Source organism: Mastomys coucha, unplaced genomic scaffold (genome assembly GCF_008632895.1).
Source record: "Mastomys coucha isolate ucsf_1 unplaced genomic scaffold, UCSF_Mcou_1 pScaffold4, whole genome shotgun sequence".
Classification (NCBI taxonomy): domain Eukaryota; kingdom Metazoa; phylum Chordata; class Mammalia; order Rodentia; family Muridae; genus Mastomys; species Mastomys coucha.
In genome coordinates, this window is record NW_022196910.1 from 3,300,808 (window position 1) to 3,315,758 (window position 14,951).

Sequence of the window (14,951 nt, forward strand, 5' to 3'; positions counted from 1 at the left end):
CCAGTATCCCTGGAGGCTATTTGATACCTAGGGCAACCAGGTGAGTTCCTCACATCCCAAATGTACATTGGGAAATCCAAGGAGTGTTGTAGTAGGATAGCTCAGTTCTGGTGGTGCCATATTGCCCTGGCTTTTGTTGATTGTGTCATTACACTGACCTTTAGCTATCTGGTTATCCCTTGTGTATGCTGGCCTGGTGGCCCTTGATGGCAGTAGGCCCCTGGGACTGCAAATAGAGCTGGCAATCCCTGATGGCAACAGGAATGTATGATTGCAGATAGAGCTACTTGTCACAGTTGGAAACAGGCTTCCTGGATACAGACAGAGCTGGTACTCCCTGATCCCTTCAGGCTCCTGTTTGTTTTGGGGAGCAGCTAGCCTCCAGGTAGGCAAGCAGAGCTAATTGTCCTGGGTGTCACCAGGCCTCCAGGGTCATAGGTTGAGCTTTGGTCTGGGGAATGGAGTACAGATCCAGGATTGCAAGTAGAGCTATGGAGTGAAAGATGGAGCATAGAGTGTTTGGGACAAAGTTAATGAGTCATGGGATTGCTAGGTGACCCGGCAGGCAAGTTTTCTTACATGGGATCTCACCTGGATGTCCCAGGTGGTAATAGGCCTCCAGGGATGCAGGCAGAGCTGTGGCCTTAAATTTTTAAATATAGTTGTATTATTAATCACAGAAGATTTTCTTATGTTGTGTAAAGTGCATTTTTATACTGTTTCTTTCTTTTCCTTACTGTGTACAAGCCTTTTGATCTGTTGCAAGTACATCTATCAATTATCACTATTTATTTCAGGATATTACAGTCTATTTAGAAAATGATTACCAATGCCTGCATCTTGAACTATTTTATCTAGTTTTCCTCCAGTGACTTCATACTTGAAATGATCCTAGAACTTTCATGGACCACTTGGATAAATCATGCAGACATCCAGAAACAATCAAAATGTAATTAATGAGTGCTATAATTGTTTGTTTGCCTCAGTATTCCATGAAGTCTTTGGAAAGAAGATGTAGGTGAAAATGTCAGAAACAGATGAATAAAAATATATGGGAGTTAAGAAAAGGAAATCTGCTCACATGGCTAAGCTAATTGGAATAGGTTCCACATGCCCATATAACTACGTGTGTGAACACAGAATCCAAATAGGGGGAGCTCTAGCACTACTTCTTGGATAATTCCAGAAACAGAAAGTTCATGATTCATGTTTGCCCTCTCAATTTCATAAGACTCGTGAGTTTTCCCAGGGATAAAGAAAGTAGTACAAAATTCTATCTAAACAATTTTTCATGAAATGCCAGCAAGGTCCTTTACCCACATCAGGTGAAGTCATGAGTCAATAATGTTAGACAATCATTGCATTATCCTCTGCACACCCATACTTATGTTTCACTTATTTTAGTATCACCTTGACTTCCCGCGGAGTCTTGTACGTGTGGGCGTGTTCACATTAACGAGATAACCACTGTGACAGACTTAGATTATTGCCCTGACAAATTTCTGACTAGTGGAAAATGGTAGCAATACATTATGCAGCTAGAGAGTACAGGGACTGTACAAACTATATATTACTGTATATATGTGTACATATATATTATGTATGTGTCTGTCTGTCTGTGTCTGTGTGTAAACCTAAAGAATGTTTTGCTTTAAGATGCAAATATTTATATGTACATTTGTTATTGTGTCTATGCATACAAATACTTATAATCACAGGAACGTAACTTGAACCCTTTGCTGCCACAGTTACCAGAGATCACAAACATGGGTAGTAGGAGTGACATTCCATTCTGGTCCTCTGAAAGAGCAGCTCCCCCCTTTAAACACTACCATTTCCCCATCTCCAGCCCCAAAACTTTCTACAGTGAATCAAAACATCACTTTGAAACTATGAATCTGTATCACAACACAAACACTCGATAAACCGAGGTAGGAAGATCACAAAGCCAACCTGAACTATGTAACAATGAGACAGATGGTTAATGATCCTCTCCTGTAACCCTGGAGAAATATAAACACTATGAAAATTATAATTATTATTATCTAAATTTATATTGAAAATGATGTTTTGATATTAATTTTTCTGTAAATATAATCACAGAATACGGGATAATTTGACTATAAAATCAATAAATGTTGTATTTTCCTTTGTTTCTCTGGCTACATTGGGCAATGAACTTTTGGTCCATTTTAATAGCCCATCAATCTACCCTTTTGGTACCACCATCTTTACTACCCTATGGATGCCTTGAGACAGTTCACTAAGACAGCAGCTGGTTATCCTGTTTACTGAAAAGACATATAGAGCAGTCTGAAACATTTATTTTCTGAGACAAGGTCCCATTGTTTGTCTCCAGCTGGCCTGCAACTTGCTATGTAGACCAGAGTGGCCTTGCTTTAACAGAGATCTTCCTGCCTTTGCCTCCTGAATACTGCAATTAACACTGCATACCCTATATACAACTTCTCTGACTCGTTTGTATTCATGTACTCGAATCAAACCATAAGTTCCCTCAAGAAACATCTATTCTTTGCAGGGGTTGAAAATTTTGTGGGAGGGTTGTTATCCCTATCCCTCCACTGGGATTCTTGCCTGGCTACAGTTGTCTTAATGGTCTAGCTAGAACTTCAAGTACTACACTGAATAGATAGGGAGAGTGTTGGCAGCCTTGGCTTGTCATTGATTTTAGTGAGATTGTTTCAAGTTTCTCTCCAGTCAATTTGATGTTGGCTAGTGATTTGCTGTATATCATTTTGATTACAATTAGATATGTGATTTGCACTCCTTGTCTCTCTAATACTTTTAACATAAAATGGTGTTGGATTTTGTCAAAAGGTTTTTCAGCAATAGTGAGATGATCATGTGATTTTTTTTTCAGTTTGTTTATATGGTGGATTACAATGATGGATTTTCATATTGAAACATCTCTGCATTCATGAGATGAAGCCTACTTGATCATGACAGATGATGTTTTTGATGTGTTTCTGGATTTGGTTTGCAAGTATTTTACGGAGTTTTTTTTTTATTAGATATTTTCTTTATTTACATGTAAATTTCTCCTTTCCCAGTTTCCCCTCCAAAAAACAAAGAAACAAAAACAACAAAAACAAACCCCTGTTGCCTCCCCCCTCCCCATGCCTGCCACCCTGCCCTCTCCCACTTATTGGTCCTGGCATTCCCTCAGTGTTCATAAGAGAAATTGGTCTGAATTTCATTTTCATTGTTGAATCTTTGTGTGGCTTAGGTATCAGGGTGACTGTGGCTTCACATAATCAGTTTGGCAGTATTCCTTTTGTTTCTATTTTGTAGAGTAGTATGATGAGTGTTGGTATTAGTTCTTCATTGAAAGTCTAGTAGAATTCTGCACTAAAATTGTCTCACCTTGGGCTTTCTTTGGTTGGGAGAGTTTTAATGACTATTTTGATTTCTTTTGGGGGGTTATGGATGTTTAAATAGCTTCCCTGATCTGTTTTTAAATTTGATAAGTGGTATCAGTTGAGAATAGTCTCCATTTCATTAAGATTTTTCAAATTCACGTAGAACAGGGTTTTGAAGAGAGACCTAATGATTCTTTGAAATTCTTCATTGTCTGTTTTTATGTCTCACTATTCATTTCTGATTTTATTTGGATACTGTCCTTCTGTCTTTCGGTTAGTTTTGCTAAGGGTCTGTCTATCTTGTTGATTTTCTCAAAGAACCAGTTCTTGGTTTTGTTGATTCTTTGTATTGCTTTCTTTGTTTTCTGTCCTGCTTTTGATTATTCCCTGCCTTCTACTACTGTTTGGTGTGCTTGCTTCTTTCTTTTACAGCACTGGGGTGTACCTTTAAATTGCTGATATGTAAACTTTTTGATTTCTTTATGGAGGCATTTAATGCTAAGTTTTGGGTTAGGAGATTTTGCATTTTGCATTTTCTTTGACTGTTGTGTCACATGACCATCTCATTAGTTGCTAAAAAAGCATTTGACAAAGTTCAACACCCCTTCATCTTAAAGGTCTTGGAGAGATAAGGAATTCACACACATACCTAAATATAATAAGAGGAATAAACAGCAAAACAACAGCCAACTTCAAATTAAATGGAGAGAATCTTGAAGAAATCCACTAAAATCAGGAACAAGACAAGGCTGCTCACTTTCTCCCTATTTATTCAGTACAGCACTTGAAGTTCTAACTAGAGCAATTAGTCAACAGAAGGAAGTCAAAGGGATACAAACTGGAAAGGAATAATTTTGGTATCACTATGTGCAGATAATATGATAGTATACATAAATGACCCCCCAAATTCTACCAGAGAACTCCAACAGCTGATAAACATCTTGTACAAAGTAGCTGGATATAAAATTAACTCAAACTAATCAGTTGTTTTCCTCTACATAAAAGATAATCAGGCTGAGAAAGAAATTAGGAAATCAGCACCCTTCACAATAGTCACAAATAATATAAAACATATTAGTGCAACTCTGACGAAGCAAGTGAAAGAATCACATGAGAAGAACTTCAAGTCTCTGAAGAAAAAGTTCTAAGAGGACCTCAGAAAATAGAGAGATCACACATATTCAAGGATTAGTAAGATTAACATAGTAAAAATAGCCATCTTACCAAAAGCAATCTACAGATCCAATCAAATTCCCATCAAAATTCAAACTCAATTCTTCACAGAGATAGAACGAGTAATTCTCAACTTCCTATGGAGTATATAAAAAAAACAGGATAGTGAAAACAATTCTCAACAGCAAAAGAACTTCTAAGGGAATCACTGTTCCTGATCTCAAGCTGTACTACATAGCATTATTGATTTAAAAAAAAAAAAAAAAAAAAGCCCACATGGTTATTTGTACAGAAAAGGACGTGTAGCAATGGAACAGAACTGAAGATGCAGAAATAAACCCACACACCTACGGTCACTTGCTCTTTGACAAAGAAGCCAAAACCAATATTTTGAAAAAAAAGACAGTATTTTCAAAAAATGGTGTTAGTCTAACTCGTAGTCTGTATGTAAAATACAAATTGATCCGTTTTCTCTCCTTGGATAAAGCTTAAGTCTAAGTGGATCAAGCAATTCCACATAAAACCAGATACACTGAATCTAGTAGAAGAGACAGTGGAAAATAGCCTTGAACACATTGGCATACAGACAAATTTCCTGAACAGAACACTAATGACTCAGGCTCTAAGATAAACAATTGACAAATGGGACCTCATGAAACTAAAAAGCTTCTGTAAGGTAAAGGACACTGTCAATAGGACAAAATGGCAACCTGCAGATTGGGACAAGATCTTTACCAACCCTACATGTGAGAGAGGGCTAATATCCAAAATATAGAAAGAACTCAAGAAGTTAGACTCTAGAGAACCAAATAATCCTATTTAAAAATGGAATATGGAGCTAAACAGAATTCTCAACTAAGGAATCTCAAATGGCTGAGAAGCACTTAAAGAAATGTTTAACACCCTTAGTCATCAGGGAATTGCAAATCAAAACAACTCTGAGATTCCACCTTAAACCAATCAGAATGGCTAAGATCAAAAACACAGGTGGCAGGAGATGTTGAGGAGGATGTGAAGAAAGAGTAGCACTCCTTCATTGCTAGCAGGACTGCAAGTTGTTACAACTACTTTGGAAATCAATCTTGCAGTTCCTCAGAAAATTGGAAATAGTTCTACTTCTGGGCATATACCAAAAAGATACTCCACCATATCACAATGATGCATCTACTATGTTCATAGCAGCCCTAATTATGAAAACCAGAAGCTAGAAACAATCCACATGTCCCTCAATAGAAGAATGGACACAGAAAATGTGGTACATTTACACAATTGAATAGGACTCACCTCTTAAAAACTAAGACTTCAGGGAATTTTGCAGGCAAATGAATGGATCTAAAAAATATCTTCCTGACTGTGGTAACCTAAATACAAAAGGACATGCATGGTATGTACTCACTGATTAGTAAATATTAGCTCCAAAGCTCAGAATACCCATAATATAACTCAAGGACCATATGAATCTTAACAAGAAGGAAGGTCCAAGTGTGAATGCTTCAATCCTTCTTAGAAGGGGAACAAAATAATCATCAGAGGCAGAGGGAGGGATAAATCTCAGTGGGAGAGGGCAGGAGAAGGGGGAAGGCGAAATGGAGGACAGGATCAGGTATGGGAGGAGACAGGAGAGAAGTCCAGAGATCCAAGAGAATGAATAGAATTATGTAGCAATGAGGGGTAAGAAATAGTGGCACCACTAGGAAGTACCATAAGCCAGGGATTCAAGAAGCTCCTAGGACCTAATGAGAATAACATTAGCTGAAATTCCCAACAGCAGAGAGATAGAACCTGAAGAGGTCAACTCCTATAGACATGGCCCCAGTTGAGGGATCGGGCCTCCCACCCATTTTAAACTTTTTAACCCAGAATTGTTCTTGTCTAAAGAACAGAAAATTTCTGTCTAGGAACAGAAAATGGAGCAGAGACTGAAGAAAAGACCATCCACACCAAACCCCAACACTTTGCTGATGCTAAGATATACTTGAAGACAAGAGCCTGGTATGGCTGTCCTCTGAAGGGCTCTGTCAGCACCTGACTAAGATAGATGCAGCTACTTACAACCTATCAATAGACTGAGCCCAGGGTCCTCAATAGAAGAGTTAGGCTAAGAACTGAAGGAGCTAAAAGGTATTGCAATCTCATAAGAAGAAAAACAAGTATCAGTATACCAGAACCCTCAAAGCTCCCATGGACCAAACCACCAACCAAAGAGTATGCATGGGCTGGCCTGTGGCTCCTGCTACATAAGGAGCAGAAGACTGCCTTACCTGGCATCAGTGGAAGGGGAGGCACTTGGCCTTTGGAGGCTTGATGCCTCAGAGGCAGGGGATGCTAGAGGGGGTAAGGCAGGAGTAGGGGGGTGGGGATATTCCTTCTCAGAGTCAAAGAGGGAGGGGGAAGGGATGAGGGTTCATGGTGGGGAGAACAGGAAGGGGCAATGTTTGAAATGTAAATAAATAAAGTAATTTACAAAAGCTCTCTCTCACTGTGTATGTGTGTGTGTGTGTGTGTGTGTGTGTGTGTGTGTGTGTGTGTGTGTTAGGACATTGATCCTTGTTGTAGTTAGTACATCATTTAGAATGGGCTTAGAAGATTTATAGATTTAGCCTACTTTCTTTTATCTCTCTGCTTCCTGCATGTATTTAAGATATGATCTTTCAGATTCCACATTTTTCTGTGTTGTTATGTGCTCTTCCTCTGGAAACATAATCCAAGATAAATTTTTTTCTATAAGTGTCTTCCTGTGATATTTTATCATCAAAGTAAGAGAAACATAAAGCATTTATATGTTTTTTATTTTCATATGCTTTTTTCTAAATTCCATATATCATAGAAAACATGTAATCACCTCTATAAACTTCATACTTTTTACTTAACCAGATGATGATTATTTAAACTTTATTGTTTGTTACTGAATGAACCTCCCTGTGTACATACAATACATTTTCTAGATAAAATTTTCAAATCTAAAAGAAAAAAAATTTGTGTCCCTTTAAATTATTTATTTTAAATAATCTCTTATTTAGGAATAATCATAGATTAGATGTATGTGTAAGAAATAACACAGCCTGGCAAGAAGGTGCACACATTGTGGAACTTGGAAGGTTAAGGCAATAAGATCATAAGCTTTAGTTCAATTTGAGCTATATAATATGATCCTCTTAAAGTATAGTAATAAAGCATATAGAATAGTAAAGAGAATGAAAAAGAAGGGTCAGCGAGAAGGAGAACTAGAAGGAGAGAGAGAGAGAGAGAGAGAGAGAGAGAGAGAGAGAGAGAGAGAGAGAGAGAGAGAGAGAGAGAGAGAGAGAAAGAGAGAGAAAGAGTGTGAGAGAGAGAAAAGAGAGAGAGAGAAATCCATGAACACTTTCCACAATGGTGACATCTCATTTCAAATTTTATTTTGTGCAGATATAATTTTGCCTGCACATGTCTCTTTGTATCATTTGTTTCCAAAGGCCAGAAGAAGATATCAGGTCCCCTGGTGATGGAATTGTAGGCAATTGAGAGCCACAATATGGGTGCTAGGAATTAAATATGGATTGAACCACTGAGCCATCTCCATCTCAGTGCTTACATCTAATGAAATTATAATACAGTATCATGCTTGAGATATTTATATAGGTAATAGTTATGTAAGAAAAGTTTGATCAAAACAAGGTCCGTAGTGTTGCTCTTTTAATGCTGTAATAATTTTTATTATTTTCTCAGTCCATAGCCATTTAGAACATTTAATGTATTTAACTGATATTTTATTCCTATCACTACTAAATTTCCCCAGTGTCCTTATCTATCTCGACTGGGGTTCTTGACATAGTAACAGTGTCATGTATAGGTTCTATCTTATAGATGGGCTTTAGATCCATTTTTTGAGGCATAAAATACAGCCATTCCTTCAGAGTGGAATACAGGTTAGAATTTGTGGCCATTATATTTTCAGCTAAAGATTATGACCACTTTATGAATTCCATTGTATCCTATCATGCAGTCCTTTTAACAATCCACCTCCTTTTTTTAATTAGATATTTTCTTTATTTACATAAGATTCAAAGCCTAGATCCAATTTTTTATGCTATGATTACTCTTATAACACCATTCCAATGTTGCATCAGTGTGTACATATCTTGCAAGCCCGAGTTTTACCTTGTGGGTTCATAGCTAGAGAAGACTGATTTCTTTCTCATTCATTACTGTATATAGTACTTCCCAGTACTTGTGAATGATTCTCCATAGGGATGACGTTTCTACTTGAGTCCCAGCTTGCTTTTTCCATATTTGATACCATAAGTACTAAGGGAAAACCTATCACTATTATTCTATTAAAGGAACTTTTCAATAAAACAGCTCTTAATGAAATATCTATAAAATGTTTATACCCACATATGAGTGCATTTCTCAACCTTTATCAGAGTAGTTCAGTAAACACAGATACTCACAGCTGAACAATGAGCCAAGAGTGAGAGACTATCATGCATTGAGTCCAAAAAAGTATGTCTTTATTATAACCGAGTTCTCAAGGCTAGGTATCTATGCTGAAGAGGAAGCAGAATGATCTAAAGAGCCAGAAGTGGTAGACAACTTTACGGAAATAGAAATTTCCAGACACAGCAGGTCTGGTGCACATATGAATTCACAGAGATCATGACAACATGCATAAGACCTAGATAGGCTCAAGTCATACGAAATTCCAGCACAGACAAGGGCAAATAGACACCAAGTTCTTTCCCCCACTAAGTTATTCGCAATTGATAGTTGCTGTGAGCTGGAAAAATCAATAATTGGTATATATACCATATTCCAGGGAAGCCCTCTCATGCTCAGGAGTAGCTAGCCACTACAAAATGTTCCTTTCTGAGTGTGTGTCTGTAATTTTTTTGTTTTGGATTTGTGTTAGTTTTTGGATTATTAAGAGAGAGAAAGGGATAAAGAAGTATAAAGGGATATGGGAGGAGTTGGGAGAGGAAAAAGCTTATGATCAAAATATGTTCTATGAATTAAGAAAACTCCTGCATGGCTTGAACAGAAATTGTTATAATAAAATGTTTCTGAATATGTAATTACTACAAAATAATTAAAAATCGAACATAGAATGAATCTGAAATGCTTACAGAAGTAAATGGCTATGATACAATTTGTAACTTCACTGCACCCTTGGTCCTGATATTGCATGCAGCCAGTTTGTGTTATGCATGGTGTCATACCACACACTCTCCATAAGTATTTTCTGAAACCATTTTCCAAGATGATAGACCAATGTATATTATGGACTGCAGTGATTTTACTCTACAGATAATATTTATAATTGTAAAGGAAATCATGTTTTACTTATAAAAATAAAGACTTTATACATTACTAACTCCACTCCTCATAGTATAAATGCCAAATTGCTGTGTCTTTCAATTGGACGTATCAAGCAAACAAGCACAACCATTTCATTAACGTTGAGTGTGTTTTCATCTTCAATAACTGGTGACGTCATATCATTCTTAGAGAATTGTTTTAAAATAAATTTCTTTATGATTCATTTTTACTCAATATTTGATTTGCATTTCTTCATTGTATAACTAGGTTTGTTTGATCATAGGAAACTTGCTCAGGGAAAAGGAATTATATATAGGTTTTAAAGATCTTATTGTTTATATTTAAAAAAAAAAAGTCTGCCATGAAACTACTGGTAGAGTGGACAGCTCCATAGCCTCTTTTGCTTCTGGCTTTGGGAAACAAGCTGGAAAAAAAAAAAGATCCTAAGAGTAGATTACTGTTAGGAAAAAAAATCTGGCACTCAGTACACAGTAAGGTGAACATGGTTAACAATGATGCATGGTATGTGTCAAAATTCTGAGAACAAAGGGCTTTTGAATATACTCACTCTCAAAATTTGATTAGTATTTAATATGGATATACCTTGACTTGACCACTACTCATCGTATACATGAGTTAAAACATCACATTATAGCCCACAAATGGATGCAAATACTATGTGTCAATATAAATGATGAAGTGTTAAAGGCTGCTATCTTCAATTATAAAACACACTGATATAGTAAAGCCCATGTTATAAAAAACAATCGATGTAGTAATGTACAAAATTTGACATGCAGAAGAGAGCTATATTCTCAGAATTTCCTCTACAAAAACTTATGAATTGCATTAAATACTAAATGCACCTTATATTGTTAATATACAGTAAAACTCATGAATATCTTTCTGTAAAACAAAATAAATATTTGTGAACTTAATATATGTCATGTTAGGAGGAACTACTTTTAAGATATATTTGACTTACATCTTAAAATGCAAGTTTCAGATGAGATAAATGCATTTCCAAATAGTTCTGGTCTGGTATTTGCAATAATTGGGAAGTTGTGACAATGGATGGAACAAATGCTGACAGAGTAGAACACTTAATAAAGGTTTGTATAGAGTACTAAGGTTGGACTAAAGTAATGCAAACTCAAAAAAATAAATAAAACACATTCAGCTTCTACCATCTAATAACAGAATCCAAGCTTCTGTCTTTGAAGCTTTGATGACTGCAATAAAAGTAAATTCTTCAACCCCAGGGTAAAGACATCACTCATAGCTTTACCCCTAAGAGCCTCTTCAGGGCTCCTTTTACATCTTTATTCCTCAGGCTGTAGATGAAGGGATTTAGCATGGGAGTCACCACTGTGTACATCACGGAGGCTGTTGCACTTGCTTGTGAGCTGTGGCTTACTGCAGAACTGAGGTACACTCCTAGACCAGTGCAGTAAAATAAGGAGACAATGGAGAGATGAGATGCACAGGTGGAAAACGCTTTGTACTTGCCCTGAACTGTGGAGATTGCTCGTATGGAAGATACTATCTTTGAGTAAGAATAAAGGATGCCAAACAGAGGAACAATGGCCAATAGCACGAGTGCAAAATACATGACCACATCATTGAGAAAGGTGTCAGAACAGGTTAGCTGCGCCACCTGATTCAGTTCACAGAAGAAGTGCGGGATTTCCAAGTCTGTGCAGAAGGACAGCCGCAGCACCATCATGCTTTGTAACAAGGCATGCAGAACACTCACAATCCAGCATACAAGAACCAAAGATCCACAGAGTCTGCGGTTCATGATGCCAGTGTAATGCAGTGGATGGCAGATGGCCACATAACGGTCATAGGCCATTACAGCCAGGAGGAAGTTGTCCAGTTCCACAAAAATCAGAAAAAAGTACATCTGGGTGATGCAGTCTGCATAGCGAATGGATTTTCTTTCTGTTTGAATATTCACAAGCATCTTTGGGACAGTAGTGGAAGTAAAGCAGATATCCACAAATGACAGGTTAGAGAGAAAAAAGTACATGGGTGTGTGCAAGTTGGCATCTGAGATGATGGTGAGAATAATGAGCAGGTTTCCAACTACAGTGATCAAGTACATGGAGAGGAAAAGGCCACAGATAACAGGCTGTAGGTTTGGGTCCTGAGAAAATCCCAACAGAAAAAATTCTAAAATGTGAGTATTGTTTCTTGGTTCCATGTGTTTTATATCACTATGGCAGAAAATAACATGAGAAATATTCATGAAAATTGACATTGTTAAAAGGAATAAACGACATGATTTGTATTCTACAGCAGACAAGTTTCCTAATTTTATTCATGGGCATCTCTAGTGCTATTACTGATTAGGAATCCCTGTCTTACACTGAGTTTTTTTCCCCCAAGAGGTTATATATGCAACAGATTTAATTAGAAATTATTTCTTAAGGTTGAGAAATATGTATTGACTGCTGACCCTGGTTCAAGGGATTTTCCACAGGGATCAGAGGCTGCTGAGAAACAAGTCTCCACACATCATTGACACATAAAGACATCCAGATAAAGAAATAAGCTGTATAATTTTTTATGAATAAAATATTTTATATAAACAAACTATATTAAATGCATTAAATACTTCTGGGTTATATAAAAAGCAATTATACATCAGTAAAATTCTTTTAAAATAAGTAATAATATGACAAAAATTGTGGAGATTTTTATGAATAAAAGTGTATATAATGGAGTGAACACACAGAAGCATATCTAAGGCGTTGGGGTATAAAGACATGGACATACAGAGCACACTCTCAATAATCCATATCATTGACACCCAGAAATACTATTTTTTATAGATGACCAGACATTGCTGGCAGGGATGATGATCTAAGCAGAGACCACAAAGCCAGATAATCTGAGTCCAATAGCAAGGGCTCACCACCATGATAGAAGGAGAGAAGCACCCCTCAAGGTGTCTTCTGTTCTCTGTGAACACTACAAATATTTTTGGCTGTGATCCTAGTCTTTATTAGCTGAGCTATATCTCCATCCCTCCAAATACAAAATTAAAAAATTGGTTAAAATGACTCAAAACAGTATATGATATACAAATAAATCATAACAAAAACCATCATATTATACAATATGCAGATAGCAATTAGGGGGAAGAGGAAGTGACAGTGACGATGATGATGGTGATGGTGATGATGGTTGAAGAAGAAGGAGAAGGAGGATAGGATTATGTTGGGACAGGAGGAGGTGGAAGAGGAGGAGATGTAAGAGTCAGGAACTTTTCTCAGAAATTTCACCTGTCAGAAATAGTAACCAGGAAAAAAAAGCCCCCGAAGTAGGGTGATTTTTTTTTTCAGATATTCATCTCCATACAGGAGCCAGTGTCAAAGAGAAAGGGAAGTAATAACAATTGACATCACAGGAGGTCAAGAAATGTGGTGGTTTCCCAGTTGGAACAGAAATGTGAGGGTGAACCTCATTCACAATATATGCTTATTGATTGTTATTAATTTTGGTATAAAGACATTCACTGAACAAAGTGGATACCTCGACTTCTATGGTTAAATTAAATTAGTTATCACTTTGCATTATAAGAATCATATTGGAAAGTGTGGGTCCAGGAAATTCCAGCTCTGATAACCATGCAAGGACAAACTCCCACTACCTCCACCATACCACCTGAGCCTTTGTTACTAGTGAGAGGCTTCTCATGATCTACTCACACTCATCAGTTACAGGACATGCCATTTTTCTCTACTGTAGTACTCTAGAGTTTTCTTTTTTCAAAGCTTCTCATGAACAAATGATCACAGGGTTAAATTTTACCAACTTTCTTGACTCATTTAAGTAAACGTATATAAAAGTATATGAAGAGTAATAAATAGAGATAAAATGGACATAAGGTATAATGCATAAAGTGCTATATAGCAAAAGGTTAGTTCATGCAGGCAAACACTTATCAAGGAAGTAATACTTGGAAAGCATTGGAAACCAGAATTAAAAGTGTCCAGTGTCAGTATACTAAAGAAAGACTTTATCAGAGCCCTGCACCACAGAAAGAAAATGACTAATAAACATACACTCACACTCTCTTGCAATCTTGAAATAATTATGGGGAGGGGGAGGGCAGAAGGAGGTTATGGAGGGGAAACTCAGAATGGGGATAACATTTGAAATGTAAATAAATTGAATAACCAAGAAAAAAGACAACACAAAAAAATAATTATGAACTAAGGCTGATAGGCATATGCTCACTCACATTGAAAAGTACACTTAGAACTTTTCAATTGCTAGGTATTTCTAGGTATTTTTCAAGAATTCCTTTCTCTGCATTCTTCTCAGTATAAACAAATTGAGTGTGTCTCATCTGAAAAAAAAAATCCACTCCATAACTTATACCCTGTTTAACAAACTTTTTGTAATTTCAAAAATTTTCGGGATCAAATTATTTTACTAGAAGCCTTTTTTTCAATTCATTGTCAGCCATGAACCTGGTGTTAATCAGTTCAACATTCATTTCTCAGGTTAATATTATGAACCCATACAAATAATGAGCAAATTAATAATAATAAATAAATAATGTATTTTAAATAAATGATGAATCACAAAGCAGGCAAGCCCAGCAATTCCACTCTGGGCTAGGGACCTGGCTTGGCTCTCAGCTGATAAGTGTTCTCACAATTCATTCTTTTCCCTTCCATGCAATATCTACTGAGCTCTCCAACCCAGCTGGACACAGGCTATGGAAGAAGGTATCCCTGTGACGATCAGGGTCTTTCTTTGATGGGTGAGGGTGGAGACTGAAGCTCTGCCTCACACAAGAAAACAGGAAGGCTGCCAGGGTCTCAGCCACCAACCAAAGACTGCACATGGAGGGGTCTGATTGTTCAGGCAGCATGTGTATAGTAGAGGATTGCAAATTCGATCATCAATAGGAGGAGAGGACCTCAGCCCTGTGAAGGTTCTGTGCCCCAGTGTAGGGGAATGCCAGGGCCAGAAAGTGGGAGAGGGCAGGGTGGCAGGCATGGGGAAGGGGGAGGCAACAGGGGTTTGTTTTTGTTGTTTTTGTTTGTTTCTTTGTTTTTTGGAGGGGAAACTGGGAATGGAGAA

General features: G+C 37.1%; 1 protein-coding gene across 2 annotated transcripts in view; it reads right to left on the reverse strand.

The window, feature by feature from the left end:
- Positions 1-12,054, reverse strand: part of LOC116075895 (olfactory receptor 1078-like) — a 30,986-nt gene extending 18,932 nt beyond the window's left edge. The window contains exon 1 of one of the 2 annotated variants that reach the window (XM_031349373.1): positions 11,334-12,054. In XM_031349373.1, coding sequence (XP_031205233.1) covers positions 11,334-12,054 — 721 coding nt within the window. Of the gene's footprint in view, positions 1-11,124 lie in introns of those variants that run through there. The other variant, XM_031349374.1, reaches the window with a different exon arrangement.
- Positions 12,055-14,951: the final 2,897 nt, after the last annotated feature.